The 21314-nt window shown below is 50.1% G+C and overlaps 1 protein-coding gene across 7 annotated transcripts in view; it reads left to right on the forward strand.

The window, feature by feature from the left end:
• Positions 1-5968: 5968 nt before the first annotated feature.
• CSNK1D (casein kinase 1 delta) overlaps positions 5969-21314 on the forward strand; it is a 37802-nt gene continuing 22456 nt past the window's right edge. For 3 of the 7 annotated variants that reach the window (XM_015458929.3, XM_005221050.4, XM_059878076.1), the window contains exons 1-2: positions 6234-6363; positions 13174-13284. In XM_015458929.3, the coding sequence (XP_015314415.1) occupies positions 6288-6363; positions 13174-13284 (187 nt within the window). In that variant the 5' untranslated portion in view covers positions 6234-6287. 7 annotated transcript variants of the gene reach the window in all.

Here is a 21314-nt window from a genome sequence, read left to right on the forward strand (position 1 = left end):
AGCCAGACATCCTGGAATGGGAAGTCAAGTGGGCCTTAGGAAACCTCACTATGAACAAAGCTGGTGGAGGTGATGGAATTCCAGTTGAGCTATTTCAAATCCTGAAAGATGATGCTGTGAAAGTGCTGCACTCAATATGCCAGCAAATTTGGAAAACTCAGCAGTGGCCACAGGACTGGAAAAGGTCAGTTTTCGTTTCAATCCTAAAGAAACTCAGTGCCAAAGAATGCTCAAACTACCACACAGTTGCACTCATCTCACATGCTAGCAAAGTAATGCTCAAAATTCTCCAAGCCAGGCTTCAATAGTACGTAAACCATGAACTTTCAGATGTTCAAACTGGATTTAGAAAAGGCAGAGGAACCAGAGATCAAATTGCCAACATCCACTGGAATATCAAGAAAGCAAGAGAGTTCCAGAAAAACATCTATTTCTGCTTTATTGACTATGCCAAAGCCTTTAACTATGTGGATCACAACAGACTGTGGAAAATTCTTCAAGAGATGGGAATACCAGACCACCTCACCCAGCTCCTAAGCAATTTGTATGCAGGTCAAGAAGCAATAGTTAGAACTGGACATGGACCAACAGACTGGTCCCAAATCAGGAAAGGAGTACGTCAAGGCTATATATTTAAATAACCCTGCTTATTTAACTTATATGCAGAGTACATCATGAGAAACCCTGGGCTGGATGAAGCACAAGCTGAATCAAGATTGCTGGGACAAATATCAATAACCTCAGATATGCAGATGACACCACCCTTATGGCAGAAAGTGAAGAGGAACTAAAGAGCCTCTTGTTGAAGTAAAAGAGAAGAGTGAAAAAGTTGGCTTAAAACTCAACATTTAAAAAATGAAGATCATGGCATCCGGTCCCATCACTTCATGGCAAATAGATAAGGAAACAATGGAAACAGTGACTTTATTTTGGGGGCTCCAAAATCACTACAGGTGGTGACTGCAGCCATGAAATTAAAAGACACTTGCTCCTTGAAGAAAAACTATGACCAACCTAGACAGCATATTAAAAAACAGAGACTTTACTTTGCCAACAAAGGTCCATCTAGTCAAAGCTATAGTTTTTCCAGTAGTCATGTATGGATGTGAGAGTTGGACTGTAAAGAAAGCTGAGGGCCAAAGGATTGATGCTTTTGAACTGTGGTGTTGGAGAAGACTCTTGAGAGTCCCTTGGACTGCAAGGAGATCCAAACAGTCCATCCTAAAGGAAATCAGCCCTAAATATTTATTGGAAGGACTGATGCTAAAGCTGAAACTCCAATACTTTGGCCACCTGATGTGAAGAACTGACTCATTAGAAAAGATCCTGATGCTGGGCAAGACTGAAGACAGGAGAAGGGGACGACAGAGGATGAGATGGTTGGATGGCATCACCGATTTGATGGACATGAGTTTGAGCAAGCTCCAGGAGTTGGTGATGGACAGGGAAGCCTGGTGTGCTGCAGTCCATGGGGTCGCAAAGAGTTGGACATGACTGAACCTAACCTGCCTCTTGAGAAACCTATATGCAGGACAGGAAGCAACAGTTAGAACTGGACATGAAACAACAGACTGGTTCCAAATAGGAAAAGGAGTACGTCAAGGCTGTATACAGTCACCCTGCTTATTTAACTTATATGCAGATTACATCATGAGAAATGCTGGGCTGGAAGAAACACATGCTGGAATCAAGATTGCTGGGAGAAATATCAATAACCTCAGATATGCAGATGACACCACCCTCATGGCAGAAAGTGAAGAGGAACTAAAAAGCCTCTTGATGAAAGTGAAAGTGGAGAGTGAAAAAGTTGGCTTAAAGCTCAACATTCAGAAAACGAAGATGATGGCATCCGGTCCCATCACTTCATGGGAAATAGATGGGGAAACAGTGTCAGACTTTATTTTGGGGGGCTCCAAAATCATTGCAGATGGTGACTGCAGCCATGAAATTAAAAGACGCTTACTCCTTGGAAGGAAAGTTATGACCAACCTAGATAGCATATTCAAAAGCAGAGACATTACTTTGTCAACAAAGGTCCGTCTAGTTAAGGCTATGGTTTTTCCCAGTGGTCATGTATGGATGTGAGAGTTGGACTGTGAAGAAGGCTGAGCACTGAAGAATTGATGCTTTTGAACTGTGGTGTTGGAGAAGACTCTTGAGAGTCCCTTGGACTGCAAGGAGATCCAACCAATCCATTCTAAAGGAGATCAGTCCTGGGTGTTCTTTGGAAGGAATGATGCTAAAGCTGAAACTCCAGTACTTTGGCCACCTCATGTGAAGAGTTGACTCATTGGAAAAGACTCTGATGCTGGGAGGGATTGGGGGCAGGAGGAGAAGGGGACGACAGAGGATGAGATGGCTGGATGGCATCACTGACTCGATGGACGTGAGTCTGAGTGAACTCCAGGAGTTGGTGATGGACAGGGAGGCCTGGCGTGCTGGGATTCATGGGGTCGCAAAGAGTCGGACACGACTGAGCAACTGAACTGAACTGAACTGAGCAACTGAACTGAAAACAAAGCAATGCAGAATAAAACATTTGTCTTTTTGTCCTTGAGAGCCCCAGACCCCTTTCTCCTCCTTGGGGACCCTGGACTTCTTATCAAGCTACCTAGGAACTGACTCTCTCACCTGACCCATTAATTGACTCTTGCCAGTGACCTGTGACCTGAGGCAGAAAAAGAACCAGGGACCAAGACCAGCCAGTCAGCTGGAGGAGGCACAGTAGGGAGGTCAGGGGAGCTCAGGGACAAAAATTTACCTGAAGCCAGAGCAACCAGCCAGAGGAGGAAGGAGAACAGAGGGAGTGGCTGGGAGGTGAGGGGCCACAGTGAGATACTGCAGCCAGAGGACCCAGAGCATCTCCCAGATCCTGCCCAGGCCCAGATCAGGTGTCCTTCCAAGGACACAGGCAGATTCATAGGCCTCGTGTCTCTGGAGACTGGAGTATCTATCCCTCTCCCCTAAAGGGTCTGACAACCCATAGCATGAGGCCAGGGTGGGATAAGGGAGATGTGTGCTCTCAGGGGACAGGAAAATGCAGACCTTTGCAGCCTGATGTCAGCCCTGGTCTGACCTCAGAGAACACAATGGCTTCATTCATGCATGGGATGTGCAGGAGTAGGTGTGGGGTACGGGCTTCTTTTGGGGGTGATGAAAATGTAAAATTGACTGTGATGATGGTTGCTATATTCTAAAAACCATTGAACTGTACACAAATTGTATACTCTGAAAGGGTGAAATGTGGTTTATGAACTCAGTCTTGATAAAGCCACTCACAGAGGCACACAGTCATACCCAGCAGAAGCCCAGGAACCCTCTGGGTACCAGGACACACAAGATCTCAGCTTGCTTCCTTCGCGCTCTGCTTTCACTTGAGGGCAGGGGACAGGCTGGGCAGCCTCTTCCCTCAGGAGCTTTCTCACCTACCCAGGAAGTCACAGGGAGTTTGGGTTAAAGCAAAGGGGACTACATGTTTGGAAGTGCATTAAAACTGCAGTGCCAGGTGGAGAGGGGATGGTCTGCAGAGAGAGATGCAAGGCTCTGACAGCGACACGCAGGGGATGGAAAGCGGTGTCAGGGACCCGAGGGGAAATCTGGGCAGCGGAGAGGCCAGGAGGGAGAGGATCGGGTGAAAGGCCTCCAGCCCTCCAGCCCCCACTCCCCAGCCTTTTGGATAAGACTTTCCTTCTGCAGTTTTAGATTAAAATAAAAAGACCCCAGGCAGAGGCAGATGGGCCCCCAGCCCACTGGGGAACACACCTGGGGCAACCTGAGTGTGAGTGAGTTTTTGCTGGAGCGCTGGTACAAGTCAGTGTCCATGCTGGAAGCAGAATCATGAGTCTTGGAGGGGGGCTGTGAACATGGGGTCTGAACCCGGCAGTTCTGCTTGGAAATGGCCTGGCCTAGGAGCTGGGAGTTCATCCGTACGAGTCATTCATGAAGTCAGGGTTTACTGAGTGCCTACTATATGCCAGGTGCAGCCTGGGTGTCAGCTTGGAATCAGCCTGAGCTGGGATGCTAATGAGGCCATTTCCAACAAAAAGAACACTCACCTATGTGGCAGAGTCCAGGCCACATGCCAGCCTTCTGGCCATGTTATTCCTGATCCTGACACCATGCCCCAAGGGATGGTCTAGGGCACTGACTTTGACCTTCTCAGGGTCACACAAGAGCAGGGATAGAGGGCAGAACATGAGCAAGGAGAGCATTGTGATTCCCGAAGGTGTATTAGGCCCCGTCCCAGGAGGCCAGAAGTGATGAAGCAGCTCTCACTGCACAGCCTCTGTAAGCCCTAGCCCTTGGAAGGGTGCTTCACAAATGGGAAACTGAGGCACACACAGCAGATGGCCATGGGATTACCCAGTCCAATTCTGGGGGCGGAGGGGAAAGGAGAAACAGGCAGAATCCTGGGGCATGAGAGGAGCCCAAAGAGCTGCAGCTTCTTGTTGAGAAAGGACACTGAGGCCCCAGCAGGGGACTGCTGACCAGCAATCAGCCCCAGGGCAGCTAAGGGAGTGGCCAGTCCAGTATTTCCAGGAAGCTGGGGCCAGGCCCCTTTCTGTTTCTAGCCTGCACTCATGGTTTCTCTGATGGGACTGGGCACCTCAACAGCATATTCTGCCAGCAAGGCTATTTTTCACTAGTTTGCCAAAAATCTTCCCAACGTCCTAAGACTGAGAAACTAGGTTCACCTCTGTGCATGGATATGAGGTGGTCCTGATTGCCCACCAGTCGATAGTGGTTGACCCCAGTTTGCCTTGAAGCCTCTCATTCTGTCTTCAGGCACTGCTATGTAACGTTCAGGAACTGATGCTTCCTCCTCCAACCTGACCGCCAACAGTTTTCAAACAGGGTCTGCCCTACTGTGGCGGAGCAGTGGAGAGGGAAGATTTGTGAATGGAAAGACCAGGCATTTTCCTCCTCTGCAACTAGAGAAGATGATCCTGAATCAACAGCCTGTGCAGCTATCTCACCCACACCTCTACGTAACCCCTGTGCTCAGAGTAGTATGTCTGTTGGCTGTCCAAAAATATGCATTAACAGCTTGTTCATGGTTCCTTCTTTTTGGCTGGGGCAGGAGATAGGCCAAGAGAAGAATCCAGGTGAAACTCATTTCCTTTTGGTTCAGGGGCCTCTCTGAAGAGCCAAGGCAGACTAAATGAAACCAGAGATCCAGTTTCCAGGAGACAGAACTGGAGAGGCAGGCGATGCAGGTCTCATCCTCTGAACCACGGTAGCGTCAGCCTCACCTTTCAGTCTGACACCAGAGGTCCTCGAACTGCTCCTCCTTCCGACAGAGGCTTGAGCTTGCTGTAGGCCCTTGAGCCTGCTGTAGGCCCGGGGCTTGGCTCAGAGGGTGGGAGGGGAACTGCACAGTGCACGCCCTGGCCAGCCCAAGAAACCTGTGCACACTTGTGTCCCGGCCTGTGTCACTTCCTACAGACACCTGTGCAGGGAAGGGCGTCCCCACTCCCACCACCCCAGCCGCCGAGAGTCCCGAATGCGTGGGTCTGGGGCCTGCAGAGACAGGCTGTCCCCTCTCTCCCTTCGGCAAAGGGCACTGCCTGGAAGCCTGTCCCATGTCTGTCGCGAGGAGAAGCTGGCTTCCCAGACACCTGCGGGGACAAACGAAGTCCCTGCGAGAGCACGTGGATCCTGCATGCGGAAAGGGACCAGGCAGGGGGCTCTCGGCCAGGGACTGCTGGGCGGGGGTGGGCAGGGGGCAAGGAAAGAGGAGGACTGGCCGGGACACCCGTGGATCGCGACTACGCCACACAGCACTGGCCCCAGGCCCAGCCCTCACCCAGGCTCTCTCCCGAGGCCCCGGCCGCGCCCCTAACCCCGCCCCTAGCCCTGCCCCTAGGCTGCGCGGCCTCGCCGCCTGCCCTCCGCCCGAAGCCGCGGCCCCGCCCCTCGGCCAGCGCAGCCCCGCCCCACCGGGTTGCTAGGGGAAGTGACGTCACAGCGCGATGGCGGCGGCTCCTTCAGGCAGCTGAAGGGAGATTTAGGCCCGGGAGATCCGAGTCCATCCGCGGCGGGGAGAGGGCGAGCGGGGCCGGCGGGGGCCGGGACAGGGGCGGCGGCGCTCGAACTGTCCCATCCGCCCCGTATTGAGGCGCTGGGAGCGGCGGGGCGACCGGAAAGCGATGGTGAAAGCGGGGCCGTGAGGGGGGCGGAGCCGGCAGCCGGACCCGCAGTAGCGGCAGCAGCGGCGCCGCCTCCCCGAGCTCAGACCCAGGAAGCGGCCGGGAGGGCAGGAGTAAAGCGGTCCCGCTGCCGCCGCCATGGAGCTTAGAGTGGGGAACAGGTACCGGCTGGGCCGGAAGATCGGCAGCGGCTCCTTCGGAGACATCTATCTCGGTGAGGCGCCCCTCCCCCCGGCGCGGGCCACCCCAAACCGGCGTCCGCCGGCCCCGGTTCCGTTCCGGCCTCCGCCCCGGCGACCCCGCCCCCGGCGACTCGAACCCCAGGCCCGACCCTCTTCGCCGCTGGCGGTGAGCCGGGTCCCCGCTGGTTCGGATCTCCCAACTCCCCAGGCAGGAACTTTAGGCCTTTTTGACCAGCGCCCCTCCACCCCACCACCCCACTCCGAGGGCACCTGCTTAACCTGAGCTCGCGGCCTCTGGGCAGCGGCCGGGAGCCTTGGTTAGGCCCTCGCTGCCCGCTCTGCCTGCCCCGCCTGGTGTCCGCTCCCAGTGGCCCCCCCAGGCAGACAAAGGCCGTCAGCGAGTGCGGCTCCCACGTCCTACGCCCGTGCGGCGGGCACGAGAAGAGTCCGGGGCTGGCCGAGGCTTCCTCGGCGCTCCTCGTGACGGTGCAGCCTCAGCTGACCAGCCCCTCTGGCTCGGAGCCTGGGTCGTGGACCGCAGGTGGCGCGCAGGGTCGCCTGGGGGCCAGTCGAGTGGTCGTTGAGAACGTGTTGCGCATCCAAGTTCCGTACTAGGTACCTCGGCTTAAACGAGAATGACATTCAGGTGATTCTGGACAAAGTCAGCGCTAGGGTGTTGGCAGACTTAGAGGCAAATAAAGTGGCAAAGCTCTACTCATTGGCTTGCCCTTTTGCTATGAAAATTCTTCCAGGTAGACCGGGGGGGGGGGGGGGGGGCGGGGCGGGGCGAAGATTAGAACGTTCCGGATGGCTTCAGATTTCCAGTGAAAGAAAGCGCATATACACGTGTGTAATAAAAGGTTGTCTTGAGTCTTACAGTTGAAAGTTTAAAAATACCTTATTGGGTTTTCCCAGAGGAATAATTGTATATAAGTTACTCCTACCCCCACATTGGGGACGTCCATCCTGGCACGCGGTGCGTGTGCAGAGGGACTGTCATTGCGCAAGTTTGGGGGTAAACATGCTCTGTGCTTGCGCAGCCCGCTCTGGTGTTTTTGTTTGGCTGGTGTCAGGGAGGGTCAGGAATAGCTTCGTTTGTCAGTAATGCTTCTGGTTATGCCTTTCAGATGGTCCCAAGTCCGTGTGCTCACTGCCGCATCCTTGGCTATAGTTCGCAAAAGGATGCACGACCTCCTGGGCTGACAGTGTAAGAGGAATCCACACTTAGGGTAGTTCCTAACTATTTTTGGTAGCCTTACCCTACGGGGAAACGTGTCACATCAGTGTGTGCTTTACTTCCCTGCTGAGTAGAATACACTTTAGAGACACTTGCATTTTGCTGTTTAAATATTTATGTCCGGTAGTCAGCAGTTGCCTTCTCAGCAGTGTTTTGGGAGGCAAAGTGCTGGGTAAATGCATGCTGTTTGCCTTATTTATAGAACAATAGATTTTGGCAAAAGTTTTACCCTAAGACCTAGGAGCCATACTGAAAAGCCAATCCATTAGCCACCTTTACACTGATAGGAAAAAGTCAAGTGTTTTGAAACTTTTTGTTCTCTGGTCTGAAACCTTGCCAGACAGCTCTCTGCTTTCCAAAACTTTGTTCAGTCAGAGTGTGGAACACTGTCACCAGGGCATTCACAAAGAAGTTGAGAGTTTTGTGGGAGACCCTGTAGGCTTATTCACAAGTGTGTCCTTTGGGCCTCACCTTGTTCTGGGCACACCAGTGGTGCTTGATACAGATCATCATGCTGACTGGTCCCAGAGGGATCTGTCTTCAGTTTTCTCCTTCACATTTATCCTAAGATGGATACACTGTGGCTCTTGAGCACTCCTTATGAGTACCCACATGGCCCAGCCCTTGGAATACACTTAGAGTTACTTGTGTGTGGTTGGATACAACCAGTTATTTTCATCAGCCATGGCTCTTGGCCCATGTAGTGGTGGCTTCAGGCTACATGCTACCTCACTGAGAAAATGTGACGTGGTCTTGTTAGATTGAGATGTGTGACTGGAAAAGTGGGTCAGAGGTGGTTCAGTTGCTAAGTTGTGTCTGACTGTTTGTGACCCTGTGGATTGCAGCACCAGGCTCTCTGTCCTCCACTATATCCCACAATTTGCTCAGAATCATGTCCATTGAATTGATGGTGCCATCCAACCATCTTATCCTCTGCTGCACCCCGTTCTTCTTTTGCCTTTAGTCTTTCCCAGCATCAGGGTGTTTTTCCAGTGAGTTGGGTCTTCACATTAGGTGGTCAAAGTATCGGAGCTTCAGCATCAGTCCTTCCAATGAATATTCAAGGTTGATTTCCTTTAGGATTGACTGGTTTAATCTCCTTGCAGTCCAAGGGACTCTGAAGAGTCTTCTCTAGCCACCACCATTTGAAACCATCAATTCTTCAGCTCTCAGTCTTTTTTATGGTCCAAGGACCATGGGATGTATTGAGTCATCTGTACCACTGTTGTTTCTGGGTTGGTTTTTTTTCCATTTTTTAGGCAATTAATTAGTCATTAGTTGAGGAATGATGAATTTGGTTCTCATCTTAAAATTATGTCCTACAAATTACAGTATGATGACGATTAAAGTTGTTCCAGTTGCTGTCACTTTGCTATAGGTCAGATCACTCTGGACTCCTCCTCCTCCACCTTGCTTTGAGCGTGGGGTTTGGGGTCTTCTTGGACTTTCTAGTGCTTTTAGGTGTTTGAAGCTGAGGGTTGAGAGCTATCCTTCAGCTTGCTAAATGCCTTATGAACCAAGAAGGCCCAGAGCTGGCCTCCCTTTCCAGAGGCCTGCTGTGCTGACATGAGCACTCAGCACTGTGCCCTGCAGTTTATTCCAGTCTTTCCCAAACTGTGATCCCCCTGTTCTCATGGAGCTCTATTCTTGTCCATGTTTGTCTTGTAGAGGTGGTTACAGTACCTTGGACCCACCGCCTTTCATGATTGGTGGAATGAAGGAGGTTTTCTTCCTGCAAGCTGTTGGCATTTGTACTTGATCCTGACAATCGGTTTGTCAGAGGATGGCCTCATCTGTCCAGTCTTCACCCAGGTGGACTTTGCAGTTTGACTTTATCATATACACAAACACTTTGGGGGGGGGACCTAAAGCTTAGTAACCTCTTCATACTTGGTTTTCATGTTTTCCCTTCTCTGACTTTCACTTCTCTTCAGTGGGGTATCTGGCACGCAGTAGAGGCTCCAGAATGGTAGCTGACAGGCCAGGAGAGGAAAGCAGTTGCAGTGTGAGCTCCTGCAGTCACACACCTGTGTCCTCTACTGTGGTGGCCTGAGTGTTTCTAGATACCAAGTCAGCTGCTTTGTCAGTGGTTGTCCTACAAGAGTAACTTTTGACCTGCTGTTGAGAGGCCTCTCCCTATTTCTTAAGATAAGACAGCCATCGGTGGGAGTTAACCTTTCTCTTCCAGGAAAGGGCCAAGCTTAGAGTTAAGTTCACTTCATTTATCCTCTGCCTTTGCTCTCAACTTGAGGGACATAATTTTGTTTTCCTAGGACCAGCATCAACCTGTGTCTAAACATAGACTAACATCTTTACCTGGTGAGAGGGAACTCTTGTCTGACCAGCAGTGGAACTGCGCAAAAGAGCTGAGGTTGTTGGGGGATAAAACATCTCACTATAAACAGACACTAAGAGTAATCATGATGTACCGCTTGGTTTTGACTTGCTCTGAATCTGGAACCCAGAGCTCAGTAATACCTTTCAGATTTTTTCGTTCCCCATCTAGAAGTGGAGAAGGCAATGGCACCCCACTCCAGTACTCTTGCTTGGAGAATCCCATGGATAGAGAAGCCTAGTGAGCTGCAGTCCATGGGGTCGCTAGGAGCCGGACACGACTGAGCGACTTCACTTTCACTTTTCACTTTCATGCATTGGAGAAGGAAATGGCAACCCACTCCAGTGTTCTTGCCTGGAGAATCCCAGGGATGGGGAGCCTGGTGGGCTGCCATCTATGGGGTCGCATGGAGTCGGACACGACTGACGCGGCTTAGCAGCAGCATCTAGAAATACTTCTAAAAGTTACCTGTTGTGAAGGCCCAAGCTTTGTAATTTCCAGTTGTGGCAGACCAGCACTTTTGTTAAATAAGATTAAAATGCAGCAATGTCATGTTGCCATCAGAGATCTTGGGTGCTTCCTCGCTATCCTGTGTTTTCCCTTTGTGGACTGGTGGCAGTCTGGGGACAAGACGTGGGCCAGCACTGGTGGTAGAGCACAGGGGCTGCTGTCAGCCAGGGGAGTTGGGATAGGACTGCAGGGCTACAGAGTGGTGCACCCCAGTTTTGCTCAGGGGTCTCTCTTGTTTAGTTCCCATGGAACATACAGAACTTGAAGCTCTGCTCCTTCACCCAGTGGTGAAGACCTCTCAGAGGAGACAGCCTGGAGTGGGTGCTGCCCTCGAGTCTGTTTGGCACAGAACCCATGTCCAGCCTTTCCTCTTTCAGTCATCAGACTCAGGGCACCCTTTGCATCTGTGACGCTGTAGGGGGCTGACTCTGTTCTGATACGATCGTGGAGGAGGTGGACTCTGTCCTGGTGTAATCTTAGGGTAGGCTGACTCTGTCCTGGTGTAATCTTAGGGTAGGCTGACTCTGTCCTGGTGTAATCTTAGGGCAGGCTGACGCTGTTTGCTGGTGTAATCATGGAGGAGGTGAGCTGTTTCCTGGTGTAATCTTAGGTGAAGCTGACTCTTGCTCTGTGTGGTCTTGGGGGAGGCTGGCTTTGTTGCTGGTGTGATGTTAGGGGAGACTGGAATTCAACTGTGTTTCAGAGTTGCCTGTGGTCATTTGTCCCCAAGACTGTCAGTATTGCAGGGGTGACTCAGATGTTAGCTTTATCAACCATGATACAGTGGAGCTAGAAGTGTTCTCAGCCTTTTTGAAGGTGCAAGTTCAGTAGGTAGCCTGTGCAGGCTCAGGCTATGTTGTCATTGAGAACCTGCCTCTTGGCAAGGTTGACAGAACAGACATAGTTGAAAGAGCAAGAGTGCTATAATCACAGACTTTCTGATGCTCCTGCTTTGGGGTGGGGGAGTAGCTGAGGTAACTAGAAAGATGAGTCATCTGTTCCTCATGGGCTGGCAAGTTCAGTTCAGAGTTCCAGGTCCTCACAGGAACTCAGAGTTCATTTTCCATTTACACAGTACATTTTAAAATGAAGTCATTTCTCTTGTGATTAGGTAAATTATCCCAATCTGAGGCAGGAAGGACAAAATGTATTACCTATCTTTCTTCGGAGTACCCAGGAGTTTTTGTGGCATGGTAAAGGGAGCTCTTCAATTGAAGGTGGTCACTAACAGTGATCAAATGGTGGTTATTCCCGTGGAACCCCAGCACTGGTGACCAGCTTTGTACCTAGGGCCACTAGAAATGGATACATTTCAAGCAGCTGTCCCAGCAGACTAGAGGAGACAGTTTCTCTTTTTTGGGCATTTACTGGGTTCATGAATGTCAAGCAGACAACTCTCCTGCAGGTCTTCATTGTTCTAATGCTTGCTGACCTTACTCTGCCTTTTGTCCAGGAGTCTCAGTGTGCTTTGTAACCAGCAACTCATTCATCCCCACAACTCCAAGAAACAGACTCCTCCTGGTCTCCCCTCTGAACTCAGGTGGTGAAACTTGAGTTGCCAGGGACTGGCAACATTGCTTTGCCCAGCATGGGTCTCGGTTTCGTCTGGGCTGCTGGAGCCAGTGTTAATTTCTTCACAAACAACCGTACTTCTGGGAAGAATTAAAGTGCTTTAACTTAGAACTGGTGAGGAAAGCAAAGGGAGACCTAGGTATGTGCTTTCTAAGACTGCTTTTCCTATTCTCTCTAGTGAATGTGCCTTGGGAGGGTGAGGGGGGTCTTGTAGCATAGCTTTGAGTCAGACTGGCACTCAGGAACATTTTTGTGATAAGCCTGCACGGGTAGTGGTTGTCACGTATGTAGGTCCACATTGTAGTAAAGAAGAGAGTGGCATCGTGAGGTTAAACCTCTGATCTTCAGTCATAGGCTGGTGATCAGGAGATGTGAGCAGATATGTTGCTAGTTTTAACACAAAATTGGCAAAAGATAAGTGACAAGTACGTGTTGCGTAGGTGTGATTAGGGCTTTGCGGACAGAACCCAGTCCTGATCCAGTGTCCCTAGGAGACACAGAGCAATGTCCTGGTCCCTGGGAGGGAAGGGACGTGCTGGGTCTCCCTGGGCCTGACCTGTGTTGGGCGAATGATGGCTCCTGCCGTGTCGTGGGAACCAAGCCCCCTTGAGAACCACCCTGCTGTTTGTGACTTGGTACTTGGGCCGCATGGACTGAGATGGGCTTAGGCCATGTGGTTGTTCAGTGGAAACCCAGCTTTCCCTCTGGAGAGAGGATTGTACACCCTTGAGGCCCATCAAGGAAGCATGGAGAAATGGGGTCGACATAGAATGTGTTGCCCTGGGACTCCCCATGGTCTAGCCTAGGGTGGGTGAAGGCAGGGCTGACCAGCAGGCTGGATGAGAAGGTTCAGACCAAGTAGGGATCCTGTGGAGAGAACTGTACAGCCTGTCTCTGGGTCTCCTGGTGATCAGAGGAGGGCCATATGGAAGTGGGTGATACAACGCCATGTAAAATTTTTCTATACATATTACATACTCCTATTTTAAAAAGTGAAAATAAGGTTATTTTCCCACAAGGGTTTATCTACCACTGACACCATTTTGTAGTAGAAAGTGGAGTACATCCATCAGCTGGTTGTCCTCAGAAGATTCTGAGAGCACTCGTTGTCTCTCCAGTGTGTTGTAATGTCGGGTTAGGTGGGAGATACCAGATGATTAACATTTGTGGTTTTCTTTCTTTGCCAAGGTACGGACATTGCTGCAGGAGAAGAAGTTGCCATCAAGCTTGAATGTGTCAAAACCAAACACCCTCAGCTCCACATTGAGAGCAAAATCTACAAAATGATGCAGGGAGGAGGTATGATTTTTACCTATTAAGAAAACCAAGGTGGTGTTTGATAAGGGAGATGGCAGATGTCATGAATCACAGTCTGGTTGATTTGGAAAGGGGGCAGGAACGTTCATAGCCTTTACCCCATCCTGTGGCTTCCTTCAGATACTATCTGAGAAGCCTGCAAAGGACCTCACTCGACAAACATCATTTTATGCTCTTTGCATGAATATTCCCTTCTTAGGGAATGTTATGTACTTGGTGTCTTTGAACACGAACTTATGTCAGCACTGACTTGAAGCTTCCTGCTGATCCTCCTGTGCTGTCTCAGTCATGCCTGTGGCTTTGGGACGGTCCGCGGACTCTTCCTCCTGAGTGAGATCCCTTTCAGCTCAGTTACCGTCCGGCTTCTGTGAAACCTCCCCTTGGGCCTGAGGGTACCGGATGTCAGAGAGCACCCATCCTGATTTCAGAATCTCCCTTTTAGAATTCTCTAGACTCTGAGATTGTTTGGCTAATAGAGCAGGAAGGGGTCTTATTCGTGGGGGGGGGGGGTCTCAGTCCTGAAGACACTGCAGCATTTTGAAGGATGTGCCTGTGCTGCTCCCCAAGGAGCTTGGAAAGCCTAGGCACAACCCTGAATGTCTTGAATTTCTCTGGGGACAGGGCTTTGTGTGTGAAGAATAGCTGTGTTATTCCCTCTTGGAAACCCTTCAAGGCAGAAGCCCCCATGATACTTTGAGAGTTGGAGATGGGGGGTGGGCTCCTGGCACTTTGCCAAAGGAAAGCTTGTCTTCAGAGTCTGTGTTGGCACCTTTGTCAGGTGGAAAGGGAGGACTGGTGAGGTGACTTCTTGGCATCTTTGCTTCACAAAGCAGCTTAATTTGTGCTGCTGCTACCAGAAACCAGATCTGTGCTGCTACTTCGAGAAAGCACCATAGCTCTGTTGACGTAGCACAAGGTGTCTCTAGCAGCAGGTACATCTTAAAGCAACATTCAGAGTCCTGTGAGATGATTGCAGGTGGGGTGTCCGGTGCCTCTCATCCCTAGTATTATGAGACCAGAAAAAGCTGTAGGTTCTCGGATGGCACATAGAGAGGAGACTCCCTGGCCCCTCCAGTGCCCAGGAGAGGTTGACAGAGGACCCTGTCAGTGTGTCTGCCCTCTGGAGGCCCCCGGTGAGCTTCTCAGGCGCCAGGTGCAGTCTCCACAGCTTTTAAGGTGGTGCTGAATAGGAACAGGTGACTTGGGATATGGCCTTCATGGTGGGAGGAGCTTGGTAATGGGGATTGGATGAAACCTTCTGACTGAAAAGCCTGTGCATTTGAGGAGCAGCATCTCTGGGAACTCAGCAGCTGGGCGCCCAGGGACAGAGGGAAGGAGAAGAACTGATGCCAGGGAGGAACTAATATGGAGTAGATTAAGACTCAACAAAGGGAATTCCCTGGCAGTCCAGTGATTAGGACTCTGCTTTCTCCACTAAGGGCACAGGTTCAGTCCCTGGTCAGAGAACTAAGATCCTGCCTCAACAGAAAAGAGTTTATTTGGGTTAGACAGGGTCTCTCCTCCAAAGCGTTACTGTTTATTGTGGAAGCTGTCTCCTGCATGGAGGACAGAGAGCAGCATCCTAGGTGCCAGTAGGCCCTCACCCCCTCCCCCAAGTTGGGATGATCAGAAATGTCTGCAGATGCTGCTAAATGCCCCTGCATGTACTTTCTGCTTAGACCCCCTATTTTAGAATGCAAAAGATCACTTACTTTAGTCTTCCCATGCCCTTCCCGTAGGATCATGGAAACCCACCAGAATTCTAGATAAGATATTCTGCTGTCTGACCCTGCCCACACGTAGATTGGGTTTTACTCTTGCTTCAGATATACACTTGGTGAATTCTATCAAGATGTAAATGTTTGTTTTAGAAAACGGATTCTGTCCGGGAGCAGAGAGCTCCATGCTGGTACTATTTTGTGAGCTTGTCGAAGCTGGGATGGCAGAGGAAATACAGGCCTCCGCCTGGAAACCTCATAGCTCTGCTGTTGGCCACCCTGCTGTATCCATCTTAGGTGGTACATCTCTGATCATGGTTTTTTTTTCTTTTTATACTGAGCTCTGGGCTTCTTTGCAGACAGTTGATAAATTGACATCATCATAGGAGAAAGCTTGTAGCCCAGGGCTTGCTTTGCCCTCTCTAGCTCGTAGTACAGTGTTGCCTGGGTTGCTGCCTGGTAATGGTGGCCTTACAGTACTCCACTAGAGAGAGGTGCTGTGCTGGCTCACTCAGGCCACCTAAGGGAGGGAGGGGTTGGCATTTAAAAAAAACAACAGCAACATGTTTGGGGGTGTGGATGAGATGGGTGAAAAGTTTCAGTTGTATGGTAGCATTTGGCAACCAGACTTACAGTGGTGATCACCTTTTATTAGTGTATACAAAGATGAAATTGTACACATGAAACTAATATGTTTTATACCAATTTTACTTCAATAAAGGCAAAAGCAAAAAAAAAAGACACACCAGTGTCAGGTATTGTTAAAAGTGTTTTTACATGTGCCAGCATGTTCTCCACCACAGTCGTGTGCAGTAGGTGTCATCACCCTCATATAACGAATGAAGAAACTGAGGCTGTTTCTAAAGAACACAGGTTTGAACATGAGCACTGTAGCTCCCAGACCACTCCTGCAGAGCAGCCCTCTATTGAGTGTCAGCAATCAGGAACGAGCCCCAGATCTAGTTGGTGCAATAGATTAAAAAACTTGAAATAGCAGAAATAATTTTAAGTTAATTATGTTGGTGAAGGACTTGGGTGGACACCCAGTTTTTATCAAAACAAAGTGGACTGCCAGGCAGAACCTAGAGGCTGACCTAATAACCCCACAAAGTATCTTTAGACCACATTCTCCTTGGAAAACCTTCGAGTGGAGATATTTTGTTTAGTTCACAGCTGCTTCTGGTCGAGGCTTGTGGCAGGTGTGGGAGGAGAGGGTGGGCCCTTTGAGAATTCAGGCCAGGGGTGAAGGGTGGGAGCTCTGTGCTGATGGTGGGTGAATGCCACCAGTGACGTGGCAGTAGAAACAGGTGGCCTCTCACCCAAGTTCACTCTCATTTTACATGCCTGGTCAGTTCCCACAGTATATTTAAGACAGTTATAATCTTTTTTATTAGGAAAGGTTTCACAGTACCTAAGAACGTGTAGAGCTCGTGGCTGTTGGAATACTAAAATGAACCCCCAGAGCCATGTGCTTGAGAGAGCGAGCAGGAAGGCCTTCTGCACCCGTGTGCCCACCCAGGACTTCTCTGCAGCTGCCCAAAGCCTGGCTCCCCGTGCCCTTGCTTAGTTTGTTTCTAATTTTTTTTTTTCTCCATTATCCTGCAAGAAGTTAGTTTTTTAAAATCTAATGACATCGCCCAGAAACATTTGGCCATGGTATTTACAGTTGTTTTAAGGTTGAATTGCCAAACACTTAATGAACTATTGTATTTGCATTAATACTGAGTCCCTATCTTTACATTGAAACTTTCCGCAAATCCAACGGAAAGCATTTACCTGGTGGTATCCCTCCTGTTTCACCCCCAGGCATATGCTTTGGTTATCTTTGGACTGAATGAGGGAAAAAGTATCAAGTGTCCAGAGCTGCACATAATAGTCCAAGTGACCCATTTCCCATGTTAAGGGCAAGTGGGCAGGGGCAGCTGAGTGTCCCTGGCATGGCTGGTCACCAGGTAGCACTCTGATGGCTGTGTCTCTCACCTGCGGCCTCACATGTCCTGCCCCAGCCCCAGGAGCGGCAGTCTGGCATCCCAGGTGCGTTTCAGCTTTCTGGTCTCGCTGCATCACACCTCTGAGGTCATGGGGCAGCTGTCTGTGCACAGGGAGCAGGGTTATTCTTGTGAGTGGCTTTAGAGTTGATTGCTGCCTGGACCTCAGCATTTAGTTTGCAAGACAGTCTGCCAAGGATGAAGCAGGCTACATAGCATCTTCCTCTTCTGGCCAGGGAACCGAGAAGAGGAGCGCCCTGCTTCTACTGCATCTTATCTTGAGGTGATAAGGTGTGTTGGGGTCACCAGTAAGAGATGGTGCTGCCAGTGAAGTGGACCGTCAGAGCAGACGAGTGGCAGGTCCGTGCCCCACGTCTCCTAGTTCACACACTTCTGGACATGAGTAATACAGTCACACTGTGTGTATTCTACAATTTTCCTCTTTGACCTGCTGTGTTCCTGAGGTTCTTCAATGTTGACACAGTTGTGGTTCGATGGATTTCATTGCAGTTTATAGGCTCTTGTGTCTCCATAAACAGACCTCCCTGTGTTGAGGAGGAGCCCTGGCTGGCTTTTAGGGTTTTGCTCTTAATCATGGTGCCACAGTGACTCCCTCGCCCATACCCGCTGGTGCAGAGCCTGTTGGTGGAAAGGCATTCTGTGAAGCAGGCAGGTGCTCGGCCTGTAGGGTGGCACCCCAGCCACAGGGATGTGTTCCCAGGTGTTTACCCACATTTGCCTTCACCTGGAAAGTCTTGGGGGCTCCTGTTACATCCACATCATCTTCAACCTTGCCATTAATCATTCTTCTCCAGTGTGACTTGGCATGTCTCAGCTAGCAGAGAAGGGGGAAGTGTCAAAGAATAAAGATGGAGAAGAAAGAAAGAAAAAATTTACTTGTGCATGATCTGACTTCCTACATAGGAAACCAACAAGACAAGTTAGAGCGGTGAGCCAGATACTTCAGATCAAAGTATAAAATTAGTTCTCTTATTACACCACCAACAGTCAGTTAGGAAATAGAATTCTTTTTCTCCTCAGTGCAAGCTAGTCTTTATTCTTTACATTTGACAGGGAAAAGAGGAAAAGAGCCAGCCCATGTGACAGGACATGGCGAGTGAGAAAGGAAGTGGGGGCACAGCAGAGTCAGCCACTGAGTCTTTGCTTTCCAGGGGTGAAGTCCCTGCAGCCCCAGGGCTGAAGTCTCCTGTAGTTGGAGAGCAAGGGGAACGGGGAACCAGAAGAGGACAAACTACTCCTTCCTCATAAATTCAAGATTTCAAACAAAGCTTTGGTGTCTAACAGAGAACATGGAGTTCTATTTGTTTCCTGTTAAACAGTCGTGTGGCCACTTGGATAGACGTTTCTTACACTTGCACAAAAGCTCTTGAGTGACCTGGAGATACATGTATCTTCCCCTGAGTGATCTCCCAACCTCACTTTCTACAAAGAAGCACCCCCACCGACCTTCTCTCTTCCCTAGGATTTGAGATTAAAGTAGTTTTGATCCATGCAAATGCAGCAGTGTGTTTGTCATGAATCATGTCAAGTAACAGCCTTGACCTGGAGTTGGGGACAAGGGATGGAATGTTTCTAGCTGCTTCAGTACTTCTGGACAAACGTTTTGAGTTGTGGAGATACCCGCACAGACTAAAGGTACAGGTGTGTTGGTGAGGATGGAGAAGGGAGTAGAATAGGAGTCAAGTTTTTAGTACAGAAGATTTGGTCTGAAATGGGGGAAGGGAACACGAAAGAAGGTCTTAAGACCCCTGTTTTGAGATGGGGGGTGGGGTACCCCCAAATTTGTGTCTGAGATCCTTTGCCTGGTGCACAACCTTTTATCCGTCTCTTCTTTGAATACAGTAGGAAGCTTGTAAACAACAAAACCCCAGAAGAACATGGGAAAAGGCCACTGCCTTATATTTACACCACCTAGGCTACCTCGTGTTATTTCCAGATCAGTGACTCATGAAGTCCTGTGAAGCCCCCACAAATAGTAAGTAGATGGGCAGACACTGGGGTGACAGAACCCAGCATCAGACATACGTCCCTCCATGTGCTCCACTGTATCTACCCCATTCCAGCACTGAGTCCCAGCTTGTGAACTGAGCCCCTTGTCCTTCAGCTGCCACAACACTGACCACTGCTGCTGGGGGCAGGTTGCTGACGCCAGATACTAGGAAGAAGCCCTTGCCTGTGGTCGTGAGAAGCCAGGGCGAGAAAGCTCAGCGTTATTAAAGCGTAAGGATTTTGCTTCATTTTCACCTGGAGGCTCGAGCTGGTACCCTTTGAATCCACTTTTTACAGACACACAGGAACCCTGGTGAAGGCTCAGGGAGGTGAAGCAAGTCTGTGCCTGGGATCGCAGGTCCGAAACGGGAATCCCTCATCACACGTAGAGACAGCCCTTACCCAACCACGCTTCCTCTTGGTGCTGTCACCTGGTCCTGCCTCTCCTGACCTGTCTACACCACATTTCCTGCTCAAACTGATTTCCATCCTTCCAGTAGGAGATCAAGTGATGGGGCAAGAGTTAAAACCTTGTCTCCTGTGGAGCATTGATGGTAGAGAATGCACTGCTCTAGACTGAAATACACAGTGGAGCATTTCTATGAAGGAAAAAGTTAAAATACAGATGGTTCATTTGCACACAGCTAGTGCAGCTTGGCATCCTGAGAAAGTGGGCCCCCAGGGAGCAGTAAACAAGTGGTGCTGGCTTCGGTGGAGGGAGAGGGCTAGCAGGTCTGCAGCTGTTGCTAGCCATCTCTCTGCCTGTCCTCAGTCCCGTGTCCTATCCCAAGAACAGGTCAGGAGGAGGCCAGCAGGGGAAGCCCTGCCTCAGCCCTGAGAGAGGGGGTCCCAGAGAGCAGTGGTGTGTCCTGTGGTCTTGTGCTCCGCCTTCTCCGACACAGGAAGTGTTATTACTACATAGCCTTCCACAGGAAAACACTTCCATGTCCTGGCCACTTGGAAAAGCTGGAAATTTGGGAGTAGAGACCAAGAGGTATGCAGGTTCCGGAGGTGTTTCCTCCTCGCCCGCAAGCACTTGCCCAGAGCTGCTGCCTTCTGTCTCACCCCTCCCCTTGCCAAGAAGGAAGTGGGGGGATGCCATGGACCCTGCCTGAGGTCCATGGCAGTGCCCCTACCCACCCTTTCCCTGCTTTTGCCTCTTTGCTCCTCAAACCTTGGGTTGTGAAAAGATAGCCCCTCCCATGGCTGCTTTCAGCCCCCTGGTGACTGGAGAGACTCCATGCCCTTGGGGGACTTCTCAAAGGTCAGCTCCACTGCTTTGCCCTCCTTTAAGTTCCGTAAGCCCTCTGTGTACAGCTCACTCTAGGGCTTAGAGACATCCACTTGGAGGTCAGGTATGACCCCAGGGGTCATGGATGGGAAGCTGAACCTGGAGCATAGCGACCCACTTTCAGTTGCCAGTACTGCACAGCAGCTCCACTGGCTCCTTGGCACAGCCACCTGCAAACATCTCGTCGGACAGAGAACCAAGATCCCTGGTCAGGTGGCTGTTGGCCCCAGAGAAGTCCAGAGGCCAAAGTGGTGTTCTTATAATACTGCTTACAGTAGTGAAAGACGAACCATAAGTACAGAGGAATAAACCCTAAGCCAGGTGTGACCCGTATGTGGAAAACGCATCGGAGGATGCTGATGAGGATTCAAGCAAGTGAAGACATTCTGTTCATGGAGAGAACGACTTGGCAAGATGTTGTGTCCCAGAGCTGCTCAGAGAGAGGGCTCAGGGGATTCTGCTCACAGTCCAGCAGGGCCCTCCTCCCACAGGACAGGCCAACAGATTTGAAGAACGGTGAAGGGCCAGGTTGACCAAGACGTAAATGCCACACACTCAAGCCGGCACCCAGGTGGCAGCTTCTAGTATCACTCCACACCAAGAGGAGCCCAGATTCCAGGGTGAGCCGGGAAGAGGGAAGGTGAGTCTGAAGCATGTGGCTGAAAGGAAACAGGTACTCTGGCAGGAGTCCCGAGGACACAGGAACGAGCTTGAAGTGGCTTCAATTAAAGCCTCATCATGAATAACGGATTGTAATATGTGAAAGAGATTCTCAACACTTCTATTCAACATAGTTCTTTTGGACAAAAAAAAACAAAAGGTATCCAAATTGGTAAGGAAGAGGTAAAATTGTCTTTATGTGCACATAGGTGTACAGAAAACCCTGTGTACCGACTTCACACACAAACTACCAGAACTGATAATGAATTCATCAAGGTAGCAGGATACAAGTGTAACATACAGGAATCTATGTCATTTCTTTACACTAACAATGAAATAACACAA

Source organism: Bos taurus, chromosome 19, assembly GCF_002263795.3.
Source record: "Bos taurus isolate L1 Dominette 01449 registration number 42190680 breed Hereford chromosome 19, ARS-UCD2.0, whole genome shotgun sequence".
NCBI lineage: Eukaryota > Metazoa > Chordata > Mammalia > Artiodactyla > Bovidae > Bos > Bos taurus.